This window comes from Macrobrachium nipponense, chromosome 23, assembly GCF_015104395.2.
Source record: "Macrobrachium nipponense isolate FS-2020 chromosome 23, ASM1510439v2, whole genome shotgun sequence".
Taxonomy (NCBI): Eukaryota; Metazoa; Arthropoda; class Malacostraca; order Decapoda; family Palaemonidae; genus Macrobrachium; species Macrobrachium nipponense.
Genome location: NC_061090.1, coordinates 53,567,223 through 53,581,917, shown reverse-complemented (window position 1 = coordinate 53,581,917; position 14,695 = coordinate 53,567,223). Strand labels below are relative to the sequence as shown.

Sequence of the window (14,695 nt, the reverse complement as noted above, 5' to 3'; positions counted from 1 at the left end):
CACGTCGGTTTTGTTTCTTGAAGTTATTCACTAACGATGATACTAGTTGCTTGACGAATCTTGTTGTTTTCTGAAGTCGCTCACTAATGATGATACTAGGTTGCTTGAAGAATCTGCTGCTTTCGTCGTCGTTGACTTCATGATTTATTATTCTGTTTTTTCTTCGTAGGACGTTGTAGAGTTCTTCTGGTCCGCTGGCCACCAATATTAGGGCTTGTGCCTTGTATGATAAGGCGCCCTATGAGGTAATGTTAGACTTGCGATAATCTATACGCTAAGTCGGTTGGTATTGCACTTCCATCTTCAATGGAGTGTCTGGGGTTTTGTAGATCACTTACGAAGTCGGTATTATCTTTACGACGATGTGTTAAAAACTCATGGTTCGGTGAGGTTCTGTAGAAAACACTAAGTATAAAAAAATTATATATTCTTCTGAAGTTTTACATGGGGTGAAGATCAGATATAGATTGTACAAGGTCTTCTAATAACTGATAGCTTGATCGCTTCTGCCAATGATGATGGCTATCCTATTCCTCTACATGATAAAGCTTAGGTAAAGAGGTACAGATCTTCTAATGACGATCGCTAACTCTGTTCTGCCTTTCTACCATCTCTGTTACAAGTTATGAAGGAACAGACAGTAGTTCGAACATATGAACATACATACAATGAACAATAAGTTTCATACGAACACACAATCAAATGAGACGCGCTACAGATCATCGTAGACCGTTGAATAATAGGTCGGGGGTAGTTGTCTCAAGCAGGGAGCTTGGACTAATGTTTTTTATAAACAATTGAATGACTACAGGTGACGGCATGTTATCTTAGCCTACATACTTATTGTATACGTCATCTTTAGCGTCTCTAGTCTGATCACATTCCTGCAAGCAATCTGGTTGATCTCTTTAGTTTTAGTATTTTATATATATGGACTAACATTCCATATTTTTATTATGTAAACACTTACATAATTACTTACAAGTATAATTCAGCATATATAAAACATGATATTGTTAAGATACAATAAAGTTTGTTCATACTTACCTGGCAGATATATATATAGCTGTATTTCTCCGAAGTCCGACAGAAATTTAAAACAACTCCGGCACACGCAGTGGGTCGGCCCAGGTGGTTTAGTACCCATTCCCGCCCGCTGGGAGGCGGGAGTCAGGAACCATTCCCATTTTCTATCCAGATTTTCTATTCCCCACTGTCTCCTGAGGGGAGGTGGGTGGGTATTTGATTTATATATCGCCAGGTAAGTATGAACAAAACCTTTATTGTATCTTAACAATATCATTTTGTTCATGAAACTTACCCAGCAGATATATATATAGCTGAATCCCACCTTTGGAGGTGGGGAGGGACAGAAAAGGATTTTAGGAAACACATTGCGTGCAGATGATAGACATCTTGGTTCCTTACCTGTTAGCATAGCTGACTTCGTGATTATTGTCACCCAAGTCTGCTACTGCTTTACTAGAGTCTCCAGCAAGGTAGTGACCTATGTAGCTGGCGAGTTCTAGATGATCTGTCAACGGGAGCGTGACCACAATGTAACTAGACCATATTGACCATACCATGAGGGCTAAGAAGTAATATATATCACCACCTGACCAACCTAGCCAAAGTTAAGGATATCTAACTAAGGCTTAAGGATTGAGAAGACCGCTACTGGCGGCCAACCCAATAAACATAATTAACAACTCTTCCTAACCATTTTCTATAGGATAGGATGAGTGATACTTCTTGCCCCCAAGATTGTGTCTGTAGACACGTATGGCCCTAGCGAGCAGCAAATCTTATATGTCGTCTTCACATCCCGCAGGTATTGTGAAATGAACACAAATTTGCTTCGCTAAAACGTGGCACTCAGGATGATACTGAGTGCCATGCTCTGTTGAAATGCTTCCGAGGCCGCGCCCTCACCTCGTGAACATTCAGTTAAAAGATTTCATATCTTTGTCCAAACATGACGAATGAGCTTCTTTAAAAGAACTCATCAACAATAACGCCAGGGTGTTCTTCAACCTGGGCAAGTCTGGTCTTTTTACGAAACACCGCAGATTGTCCGAAGGACCTCCACTTTCTTTAGTTTTAACTAGATAAAACTTGAGGGCCCTGACAGGTCACAGGACTCTCTGTTTCTTGCCTAATAATCCATAGCACCCCTTGATTTCCAAGCTCTGGGCCAAGGATTAAACAGGTTTTCATTCTTTGTAAAAACAAAAGGCTTAGAGAACACACCGCATTATGTCCTCTAAAGCCAAAACCTCTGATGATGTATTAAACCTCACTAACCCTCTTTGTCTTATCTAGAGTGGTTAGAATTTTGGTCACATGCAAAAAGTTACACAGGAAATATTCTACAATTTCGAGATTTCCACAGACCTCATAGATCGTAAAGGGCTTTGTTGTTTGACAGATCCAAATATCTGAGCGTAAAGGCCGCCAACAACCTAGTTCCGTACAATAGTTGAGACTGCTAGTACATCCCATTCTTCCGACGGAAAGGGAAGATGGTAATGTAATTCACAAAAGGTCGAGGTGGAGGAAAAACCATTCTTCCTGCCCTATCTCCAGAACGGCCATTCCGATTGGTAGACTGGCAAATAGGCAGAACTGCTTTATCTTGGTAATGACACTAGCCATTAGTCTTGAAAAACCTCTTATTCTGGTCACTTTCTTGACAGTCTGAACGCAGTCAGACTCGGAGCCGAACGGTTTAGAGATACCTATCGAAGTGAGGCTATTAGAGTAGCCCACGACTTTTGACATACTTCTAAGGAAAGAATACTCAGACGTCAGTAGTTGCTGCCGTCGATAGAGAAGCTTTGCACGGACTTCCTTCAATCGTGCAGCTAACCTCTGGAGGATCGATACGTTCCGTGCCTGTGGCCATCAATGGCTCTCTCTTCTTGAGATGTGAGAGAGCTGTGGAATTGTCAGAGTTGATCTGAACCACTCGGCCAAAACTCATTCTTTGAGGAACTGGAGAGTCAACCAAATTGCTTCCAATTCTTTTAGATTATGTGGCAGGACCTCTGAATCTCTGTCAGGATGCCTGGCACCATCTCGCTATCACTTGAGGTGATCATTGAACCACTGAGAGATGATCAGAATCATTACTCGATCTTTGATGTTACTTCAGTTTTCTGGAAGTACAAAACTGTAGAGGTCTGAATTGCAGTCCTTTCAGGGAAAAGAAGCTTCTTCAGCGAGGAAATGGTCCCCAGCAGATTCATCCATTACCACTCTTAAGCATGCTTCCTTCCCTAAGAAGGCTGCGCTCTTCATAATTAGGAGAGCATTATTATAATGCTATGCTGCGGTAAACTCGTACAGAATTCTGTTACAGTGCAGTAAACAGCACCAAAAAGCCTAATAGATATCTCTGTTAAAAATTGTTTCGCAAACGAAGGAAATGTTTATTCAATGCATGTTAAAATCTCCCTCAATCCTAGGCAAAGTCCGTGATTGTAGGGCAGAGATACAGTTCGTCAATCAATCCCGCGGGAGAGAGAGACTTAAACGACCGCGCACAACAGCAAGCTAGCTGATACTGAGTTGGTGTACAGTTACAGCAGCTTACGTTCACCTTCTCGCAGTATTATGCCTGAGTTGCCAGCTACTCCATATTACGAAGGAATAGATTTTTCATTATTTGAACAGCACGAAACTCTCAAGTTGGCATATTTAAGCGAGACAGAATCCGCCAAATACAGAAGCTGATTTTGTGTTGTCATAACACTACGCTTAAATAACCAAAAGCTAAATCGGAAATTCCTGGAAGGTTGTAGGGAGTACCGATTAAATATACTGTGTCATCTACAATGACAGCAGCTATCAATGGTCGTCTCGCACTACTCTGCCTGAGTTACCAGCTACTCTATTCTACGAAGGAATAGGTCTGTTACTATCATCAATTAGAAGAGAATTCTCAAGCAGGCCTATTTAAGCGAAACCGAATACGCTAGATGCAGAAGCTGAGTTGGTGTTGTTGTAACAATACATTTTAGCGTTGTCCTTACACCGGAAACTCCTGGAAGTTTGCAGGAAGGACCGATTAAGTACACTTAGAATACGAGTCCTTTCGGTTACTATCCGTATCAGTAATTACGATGTGCGTATATGACTTGATCCATGCAGTAGTAATATAACGCAAAGATAAAATACAAAAGTATTGTAATCACTTGGACAGCTAATTCGCTACTACTACATTCTTTCCTCTGCAAGGAAGAGAGAGAGTGAAAATGATATTGTAATGATACAATTAAGTTTGTTCATACTTACCTGGCAGATATATATAGCTGTATTTTTCCGAATCCGACAGAAATTTAAACACTTACGACACACGCAGTGGGAGTCAGGTGGTTAGTACCCATTCCCGCCGCTGGAGGCGGGTATCAGGAACCATTCCATTTCTATTCATAATTTTTATTTCCACTGTCTCCTGAGGGAGGTGGGTGGGTACTTGATTATATATATATCTGCCAGGTAAGTATGAACAAAACTTAATTGTATCATTACAATATCATTTTGTTCATGAAACTTACCTGTCAGATATACATATAGCTGAATCCCACCTTTGGTGGTGGGAGTAGACAGAATAGAAGATTTTAGGAAACATATATATGCAGATAATTGATATCTTGGTTCCTTACCTGTTAGCATAGCTGACTTCGTGGTACTGCCGCGTAGTCCTGCTTGTGCTACTAGAGTTGCCAGCAAGGTAGAGACCTATAAAGCTGGTGCACTCCAGATGATCTGTCAACAGGGGCGAGACCACGACGTGACCAGACCACTGACCATACAAATGAGGGCAACGAAGTAAAACCAAACCACCTGGCGTAGCCTACCAAAAGTATCCCACTTAGACTAAGCTAATGGAAGGGAGATCCGCCGCAGGCGGTGTCAACCCCACAACCATAACACAATTGTTAAAAACTCCCCTAAACCATTAAAGGATAGGATGAGCGCTACCTCCTGCCCCAAAAACAGTGTCTGCAGCGACATATGGTTCGAGCGAGTAACAATTTTCGTATGTTGCTTTCACCTCCCGCAGGTAGTGTGAAGCGAACACCGAATTGCTTCGCCAATAAGTGGCGCCCAAAATATCTTTGATTGCCATATTTTTGTGAAAAGCCACCGAAGTAGCAATAGCCCTCAACTCGTGGGCTTTCACTTTCAGAAGCTCCATGTCACTTTCACTACACTTTTCATGGGCTTCCTTAACCGTACTTCTTAAGAGAACGCCAGTGCGTTCTTCGACATCGGAAGATCTGGTTTTTTCACAGAGCACCACAAGTCTCCGAAGAACCGCTGCATGCTCTGGTTCTCTCCAAATAAAACTTGAGAGCCCTGACAGGACACAGGACTCTCTCAGCTTCAGGTCCCACTAGCTCCGACAACCCTTTGATCTCGAACGTCCTCGGCCAAGGGTTGGAAGGGTTCTCGTTCTTTGCTAAGAATGTAGGACTTAAGGAACAAACTGCACTATGATCCTTGAACCCAATGTGCTTGCTTATGACTTGAATTTCGCTAACCCTCTTCGCCGTCGCAAGAGCGGTTAGGAAAATGGTCTTCTTAGTAAGATTCCTAAGGCGAGGCTAAATGGAGCGGTTCAAATTGACTCGACATGAGAAACTTAAGTACCACGTCTAAGTTCCACGATGGTACTTTCGGTTGGAGAACTTTCACAGTCTCAAATGATCTAATGAGATCATGAATGTCTCTATCATTCGCTAAGTCGAGTCCTCTATGCCTGAAGACACAGAAGCACGCTTCTGTAGCCTTTAATAATCGTGGGAACGGCTAGTTTCGCTTCTTTCCTAAGGTGAAGAAGGAAATCTGCTATCTGGCTCACAGAGGTTGAGGTGGAGGAAATGCCCTTCTTTCTGCACCAACTTCTAAAGACAGCCCACTTTGATTGGTAAACTGCGATTGAGGAGGCCTCCTTGCGGTGGCAATCGCCGTTGCCCACAGGTCTTGAAAAACCCCTCGCTCTGGCCAACTTCTTGATAGTCTGAAACGCAGTCAGACTCAGAGCGGGGAGGTTTTTGTGGTACCTCTCGAAGTGGGGCTGTCTGAGTAGATCTTTCCTTAGGGACAGAGTCCTTGGAAAGTCTACCAGGAAGGACATCACCTCCGTGAACCAGTCGACCGCTGGCCAGAAGGGGGCGATGAGGGTCATCCTCGCTCTTCTGATGTAGCGAACTTCCTCATCACTTTTCCCGAGGATTTTGAGGATGAATGGGGGAGGCGTAAATGTCTAGTCCCGACCAATTCCACAGTAGGGCGTACTACTGCTACTGCTCCCGGGTCCAGAACTGGGGAGCAATACAGCGGAAGTCTCTTCGTTCGGGAAGTTGCGAAAACGTCCACATGAGGACGTCCCCACAGCTTCCATAGCGCCTGGCATACTTCCTGATGAAGGGTCCATTCCGTCGGCAGAAGCTGTCCTTGCCGACTGAGAAGGTCGGCTCGCACGTTTTCCACGCCTGACACAAATCTTGTCAGAATCGTGACGTTTTGCGACTTCGCCCAAATCAGGATATTCTTCGCGATGGCGACAGAGAAGGAGAGTGAGTTCCCCCGTTTCCTGAGGTATGCCAAGGCTGTGGTGTTGTTCCGAGTTTATCTGAACCACCGTTTGTTGGAGACTTCCTCTTGGAAGAACCTTAGAGCAAGGTAAACAACTGAAAGTTCTTTTAGATTGATGTGCCAGGACACCTGTTCCCCTCTCCAGGTGCCTGACACTTCTCTCCTCCCAGTGTTTCTCCCCAACCCGTGGAGGACGCGTCGGAGAACAACACTAGGTCGGGGGTTCCGAAGCTTGAGCGAAAGTCCTTCCGCAAGCTTCTTTGGATCCAACCACCATTTGAGGTGCTTTTTCACTTCTTCCGTCAAAAACAAGACCTCTTCTAGATCCGTTTGCGTGACCAATTGCTTGAGAGGAAGAACTGAAGTGGTCGGAGGTGCAACCTTCCCAGAGAAACAAACTTCTCCAGTGAGGAAATGGTCCCCAGCAGACTCATCCATTCCCTCACCGAGCATGTTTCCTTCCCTAGAAAGGCTGACACTTTGTCTAGGCATTGAAGTTGTCGCCCCTGGGACGGAAAAGCCCGCCCGAAAAGCCACTGAGTCCATCTGAATCCCCAGATAGACTAAGGATTGAGAAGGAGTCAGATGCGACTTTTCGAGATTCACCAGAAGTCCCAGGGACCTCGCTAACGACAGAGTCGTGTGAAGGTCCTTCAGACACCGGTCTTGCGATGAGGCTCGAATAAGCCAGTCGTCTAGGTAGAGAGAGATCCTTATTTCCGCAAGATGGAGCCACCTCGCAACGTTCTTCATAAGAACGGTGAACACCATCGGCGCCGTGCTGAGACCGAAGCAGAGTGCCCTGAATTGGAAAACCTTCCCTTTCCCTTTCAGGACAAACCGCAGGTATTTTCTTGATCGGGGATGGATGGGGACGTGAAAGTATGCGTTCTGAAGGTCTAAAGAGACCATCCAATCCCCCGGTCTTAAGGCTGCAAGCACGGATTGAGGTGTCTCCATCTTGAACTTCTGCTTGGTAACGAAGCGATTTAGACTGCTGACATCCAGAAACGGGGCGCCAACCCCCTCCCCTGACTGCTTCGGCACTAGGAACAGACGGTTGTAAAACCCGGAGAACTCCGGTCGAAGACCTGTTCCACCGCCTGCTTCTCGATCATTTGATCTAGTAGATCGTGAAGCACTTTCTGCTTTTCTCCCTGATACGAAGGAGACATATCCTTTGGTGTCGAAGACAGCGGGGGTAACATCAGGCAGGAAGGAATTCTTGTACCCCTTCTTGACGATGTCCAGAGACCAAGCGTCGGCACCTCTCTCTTCCCATGCTCTCGCGAAATGTAGAAGTCTGGCTCCTACCGGTGGCTGAAGGACTTCCCTCTCACTTCTTGCTCTTGGAAGGAGCGGGAGTCTTGCCTCTGAAAGAGCCTCTTCCTCGAGGGGCTGGCTTCGAGGAAGAAGCAGATCGAAAGGGCTTCGATTTCTTCAAAGCAGAGGACCCAGAAGACGAAGTAGTTGTAGGCTTCCTAGAAGACTGTGCCAGAAGGTCTTGGGTGCTTTCTCCTGGAGACTGGCGGCTATGTCCTTTACCATAGACTGGGGGAAGAGATGTTCTGAGAAAGGAGCGAAAAGAAGATCCGCTTTTTGCGCTGGTGAGACCGACTTTGCAGTAAAATTGCAAAAAAGTGCTCTCTTCTTAAGCAGTCCCGTGCTGAAATGAGCAGCCAATTCCTCAGAACCATCCCTGACGGCCTTGTCCATGCAAGACAATACACTGGACAGCTCCCCCAGACTGATGGAATCAGAACTCCTGGACCTGGCATCCAATACTCCTAGGCACCAGTCAAGAAAATTAAAGACCTCTAGTGTCCTGAAGAGGCCTTTAAGGTGAAAGTCTAACTCACTATGCGTCCAAGAGACTTTAGAGGAAGACAGAAAAGATCTTCTGGCGGCATCCACAATACTACCAAAGTCTAACTCCGACGTTTTCTCCCGTCTCATACACATACCAGCTTTGCCACAAAGTCTTGAAGGTGGTAAAGCGAAAGAAGTCTTGCCTGAAGCTTTGCCTCTTTTCCATCCAATCATGGACCTTTCGAAAAGCTTGCTTCGTAGAAAGCGACTTCTTCATTTTCACAAAGCCCGAGATCTTAGTAGCTTTGGATGACGAAAACTGAGAGGGAGGAGTACGTGGAGCTTCAGGTTGGAAAGTGTCTGCAAAGACTGACTGTAGCAAATGAGTCAAAACCTTGTAGTCCGTCGAAACTGGAGCCAACTGCTGTTCTTCGTCCACTTCGACGAAAGCGTCACTAATTTCCTCTTCAGACACTGGAGAAGTCGGAGGAAGTAAGGAAGAGTCACGAGCTTTCTCAAAAGAGAAAGAGCGGCGAACAGGAAGAGTTCCCGCTTCCGCTTCCGCTTGCGCTTGCGGAGGTGGTAAACTGACGTCCGTAGGCGCGCGCTTGGCGTCCGAAGCCAATCTACTGGCGCCGACTGAAGCGCGCTCGACAGCAACAGGTGTACACCTGGCGTCCACTGGCGCGCGCTGAGCGTCCACTGGCGTGCGCCGAGCGTCCACTAAAACGCGCTGACCGTCCACTGGCGCTCGCTTACCTTGCACCGAATCACGCTCGGCGTCCACTAAAGCGTGCTTGACTTTCACAGAAGCGCGCTCGGCATCTAAAGAAACGCGCTTCTTATCAACAAGTTTCGTAGCAGCGGAAACAACCGCTTCACGAGAGCGAGAAACGAATTTCTCGCCTCCTCTAGAAAGTTGCTGGGGAGCAGAACGAACTCTAGAGGGAGACTCAAACGGAGAGAGAGACGAGCGAGGAGAGGGAGAGGGAGAACGCCTCGACCTCTTCACAGGAAGATTGTCATCCTTCTTACGGCGACGTGGAACAGTCTCTCTCGAAGAAAAAACATCTCGAAGTTGCTGCTGAAGAGACTGGAGAATCTTGCTTGTAGGTGAAGCCTCCTTTTCTGGGAGGGGCTGATCCTGTGAGCAGGCGAGTGGCGAGGGGGACGCCTTCTCCCTACTCCCAGGAACCGCCACTTCACGCACCTTAGAGCGACTGCGGCGCTCGAAAGAAACATCTAGGAAAGACTCCGCCTCCGAATAATCCTTACGCTTCTTCTGCGGAGGAAAAGCAGCAAACGCACTATCAGGCGACGAGCAAAGTTCCGGAGAACAACTTGGACGTGAAGCGTCCCGAACTCGAGCCGTCCTTTTCAGCGGACGTGATGCGGTATGAGAGCTCCACCCCTTGCGCGGGGAGGAAGCTCAGAAGAAGAAAAGCACTCCTTGAGAAGACGTGCACGCGCACGCTCCTTGGCAGTCTGGGTAGGTTCGTCAGAAGCTGCGAAGGCACGCCAGATCGGTGGGGGGTTCCTCGTTAACCCTCCTTCGACTTTCGACATGCTCTCTCCCCGTAACCTGGGAGTCAAGCAGAGGTCTAGGTCTAGAGTCAGAATGAGGCCGATCTGACGCACCCTCCACTACACAAGGGGCACTTTCACTGCACTTCTCTTCACTTTTGCTCTCCAGAGCTAACACTTTTGATTCTAAGTTACGAATCGATTCAAGAATTAGCGATAAAGTATTACCTTCTACCGACACTGTTTCAGGGGCCGGAGGCAACACTACAGGGTAGGAGCATAATCTCAGAAGGAGGGGGTTAGCAGGAGAATCATTAAAATCTTGCCTACCTGAAACACTCCTGGAGGAAGACCTCCTTAACCTATCTCGCTCAAGTTTCTTAAGATAGGTTTCATACGCCTTCCATTCCGACTCTGTTAATCTTTCACACTCCTTACAACGACTTTCAAACGTACATTCATTCCCCCTGCAAACCTTACAAACAGAATGTGGGTCTACTGAAGCTTTCAGTAGCCTACCTCTACATTCGGACATGGAACAAAATCTAGCGCTAGCAGAACTAGACCCTGACATCTTGATCAAGAAAAATCAATACCAAATTCAAATCAATCCAAAGTCAACGTGTGCCAAGCCACCGATCCAATTCAGATACCAAAGAAAAAACCAAAAGGGATACTCAAGTAGCTAGTAAGTTTCCAAAATCTGGGACGGAGGTGCTGCAAACAGGTGTTTTCAGCACCGGCGACAGAAAAATTATGAATATGAAAATGGGAATGGTTCCTGATACCCGCCTCCCAGCGGCGGGAATGGGTACTAACCACCTGACTCCCACTGCGTTGTGGCGGGATCACAAAAAACAAGTAACCTCCCCACATAAACTTAACCTGTCTGGCTATCAACCCACCCTCAATCACACTTTCCACTTAACACTAAAAAACACAGCAGGACAATTGCCCAATACCTACATACGAACAAAAATGATATTGTTATAATACAATAAAGTTTCATACATACTTACCTGGCAGATATACATAGCTAAGACTCCGTCGTCCCCGACAGAAATTCAAATTTCGCGCCACTCGCTACAGGTAGGTCAGGTGATCTACCGGCCTGCCCTGGGCGGCAGGACTAGGAACCATTCCCGTTTTCTACTCATATATTTTCTCTTCCACCTGTCTCCTTGCGGGGAGGCTGGGTGGGCCCTAATCGTATATATCTGCCAGGTAAGTATGTATGAAACTTTATTGTATTATAACAATATCATTTTCATACAATCAACTTACCTGTCAGATATATACATAGCTGATTGGCACCCTTCGTGGAGGGTAAGAGACAGCTACTACTAGAATAGACAGGTAACAACATCTGTTGTAGGTATAAAATAAAAACCTTGGTTCCTACCTGATAGGTGGTAGACTTCGTGGGTGTTTTCCCCGTAGTCTGCATTCACCTCAAGAAACTTTAGCGAGATATGTGATCTATGGCCAAGAATTCTTGTGGTCTGCCGAAGGGGTCTTATCACTTACTCGGCAGAGCCTGAAAGGACTTTGTCAATGGGTGCTGATCCACTTACATGACAACACCACCTTATTAAGGAGCATACAACCAATCCCGACCACCTGATCCTAACCACCATGTTAGTATTAAAAATTGCTCAGAGTTATCCCCAACTCTTCGCAACAACCGTAACTCAACCACAATGCACACGCACACAATAATTTCCAAAAAAAACAAAAAAAATTTTATCTAATATAAGATATCACAAGAGTTCCTTACTAAAACTGAAGTGACTGGCCGCTTGTGCGGCAACTGCACTTGTTCAGCAGAAAGTCTAGAACATATCTATTAGACTTAAGTAGTAAAAAAAAAAAATCTTAAGGATTGTTGTAAACTCCTGTACCCAGGATTGTGCCCGCAGACACAAAAGGACCTAATGAAAAACATTTTTCATAGGTCACACGCACGTCCTTCAAATAGTGAGCCGCAAACACAGAATTACATCTCCAATATGTCGCTTCCAAGATATTCTTCAGCGACATATTTCTCTGAAAAGATAGAGACGTCGCCACTGCTCTCACTTCATGAGCTCTTACTCTCAGAAGTTTTAAAGAATCGTCCGTGCAAGCCTTATGAGCGTCCGTAATTACGTTCCTGACAAAAAAGGCTAATGCATTCTTAGACATAGGTCTTGATGGATCCTTCACTGAGCACCACAGGCCTTGTCTAGAACCTCCCAACTGTTCCTTCTTCTTTAAGTAAAACTTTAAAGCCCTTACCGGGCAAAGAGACCTCTCCGGTTCCCTGCCGACGAGGCTCGATAATCCTTTTATTTCGAAGTTTCTCGGCCAGGGGTTCGAAGGATTTTCATTCTTCGCCAAGAATAATTCCTTGAAGGAACAGATGGCTGAATCTACATTGAACCCGACTTTGTCACTAAGGGCGTGCAGTTCGCTAACCCTTTTTTGCCGTCGCAGTGACAAAAGGAATAAACATTTTTGTTCTTGTTATATCACGAAAACGAGGCCAAATGTAGGGGTTTCAAATCTCTCTGAAGTCAAGAACTTCAGTACTACGTCTAGATTCCAGTTAGGGGGAGAAGTCATTCTAGACTTCTTGGTCTCAAATGACCTAATCATATCATGCAGATCCTTATTGTTTCCCAAATCTAGGCCTCTATTCCTAAAGACGGCCGATAGCATACTCCTATAGCCCTTTATCGTGGCTACGGAGAGGTGCGACTCTTCCCTCAGAAATAACAGAAAATCAGCTATTTCTGCTACAGAGGTAACTGGAGGAGGACCAACTTCTTTGACTTACACCACCTTCTAAAAAACTTCCCACTTGGATTGATAAACCCGGATAGTGGAAGTTCTCCGGGCTCTAGCGATCGAGCTTGCTGCTTTACTAGAAAAGCCTCTCGCTCTGACAAGTCTTTCGATAGTCGAAGGCAGTCAGAGCGAGAGCGTGGAGGTTGATGAAACCTCTCGAAGTGTGGTTGTCTGAGAAGATCCCTCCTTTGTGGAAGGGATCTGGGGAAGTCTACTATCCACTCCAGTACCTCTGGAAACCATTCTTGAGCTGGCCAAAAGGGGGCTATCAGGTCATTCTTGTCCCCTTTGAAGTCACAAACTTCCTGAGTACTTGCCCCAGAATCTTGGAATGGGGGAAATGCGTAAACGTCTACCTGAGACCAATCTAGTAGGAAGGGCGTCTACTGCTAGAGCTCTGGGATCTTCTACCACTGAACAGAAGACTTCCAGTCTCCTCGAGAGGAACGTGGCAAAGAGGTCGACATGAGGAGTTCCCCAAAGAGACCAGAGCTTGAGGCAAACTTCTGAGTGGAGGGTCCACTCGGTATGAAGGACCTGGTTCCTCCTGCTCAGCCTGTCCGCTCGTACGTTCCTTACTCCCTGAACGAACCTCGTCAAGAGAGAGATGTTCCTCTGGATGTCCACAACAGAAGTTCTCTCGTGAGTTCGTAAAGGGCATACGAGTGAGTACCTCCTTGCTTCCGAATGTATGCCAGAGCGGTTGTATTGTCCGCATTTACTTGAACTATTTTGTTGCAAACTAACGGTTCGAAGCTCTTTAGAGCTAGGTGTACAGCTAGCAGTTCTTTGCAGTTTATGTGCCAGGACACTTGAAGAGCATTCCAAGTGCCTGACACTTCTCTCTTTCCCAAAGTTGCTCCCCAACCTTTTTTTCCGACGCGTCGGCAAAAACAATACAAGGTTTGGGCTCTGTATTTCCACCCGGGAAGTACCTTTGTTTTCCCTCAGTGGGAGTAACCACCATTCTAGATGACGTTTTATCCGATCTGGAATGGGAAACAAGTCCGAGAGTAGTCCTGTCTTCATGTTCCACGAACTTCTGAGGAAGAACTGAAGAGGACGGAGATGAAGTCTTCCTAGGTGAAAGAACTGTTCGAGCGAGGAAATGGTCCCTAACAGGCTCAACCATTCCCTCGCCGAAGTCCGTTCCTTCCTTAGGAAGAGAGAGACTTTTTCTAAACCTCTCGCTAGTCTCTCTTGAGAAGGAAATACTCGAAAACCCCGAGAATCCATCCGAATCCCCAGATAGACCAAGTTCTGGCTGGGGATCAGTTGGGACTTCTCGAGGTTCACGAGTAATCCTAAAGTCTTTATAAGGTTTAGTGTCACATTCAGGTCCTCCAAACACTGTTCCTCTGACTTTGCTCTGATAAGCCAGTCGTCTAGATAAAGAGATATACTGATTCCTTTCAGATGAAGCCATCTCGCCACATTTTTCAAAAGGTTCGTGAAAACCTGAGGCGCCGTCGACAGGCCGAAGCACAAGGCTCTGAATTGGAAGATCCTTCCCCCCGTCATGAAACGGAGGTACTTCTTCGACGAAGGATGGATCGGGACGTGAAAATATGCGTCCTGGAGATCCAGAGACACCATCCAATCCCCTTGGCGAAGAGCCGCCAGGACTGAAGCAGAGATTTCCATGGAGAACTTCTGTTTTGAACAAACTTGTTCAGAGCGCTGACGTCCAGAAACTGGTCTCCATCCCCCCGAGGCTTTCGCAACCAAGAAAAGACGATTGTAAAACCCCGGGGAGCTTTGATCCAGTACCAGTTCTATAGCTCTCTTGTCCCACATCTGATCCACCATTTGTTGAAGAGTATCTTTCAACACAGGGTCCTTGTAATTGGCGGACAATTCCCTCGGAGTTTGACGTCAGGGGAGGATTGTCCAGGAAAGGAATGAGATATCCCTTCTGAAGAACCGA

At 46.1% G+C, this 14,695-nt stretch overlaps 1 protein-coding gene across 1 annotated transcript in view; it reads right to left on the bottom strand.

Moving 5' to 3' along the window:
- The window catches only part of LOC135197925 (N-terminal kinase-like protein), a 62,918-nt gene extending 60,013 nt beyond the window's left edge, over positions 1-2,905 (bottom strand). The window contains 1 exon segment of the mRNA XM_064225185.1: positions 2,870-2,905. Coding sequence (XP_064081255.1) covers positions 2,870-2,905 — 36 coding nt within the window.
- Between the last annotated feature and the right edge of the window lie 11,790 nt (positions 2,906-14,695).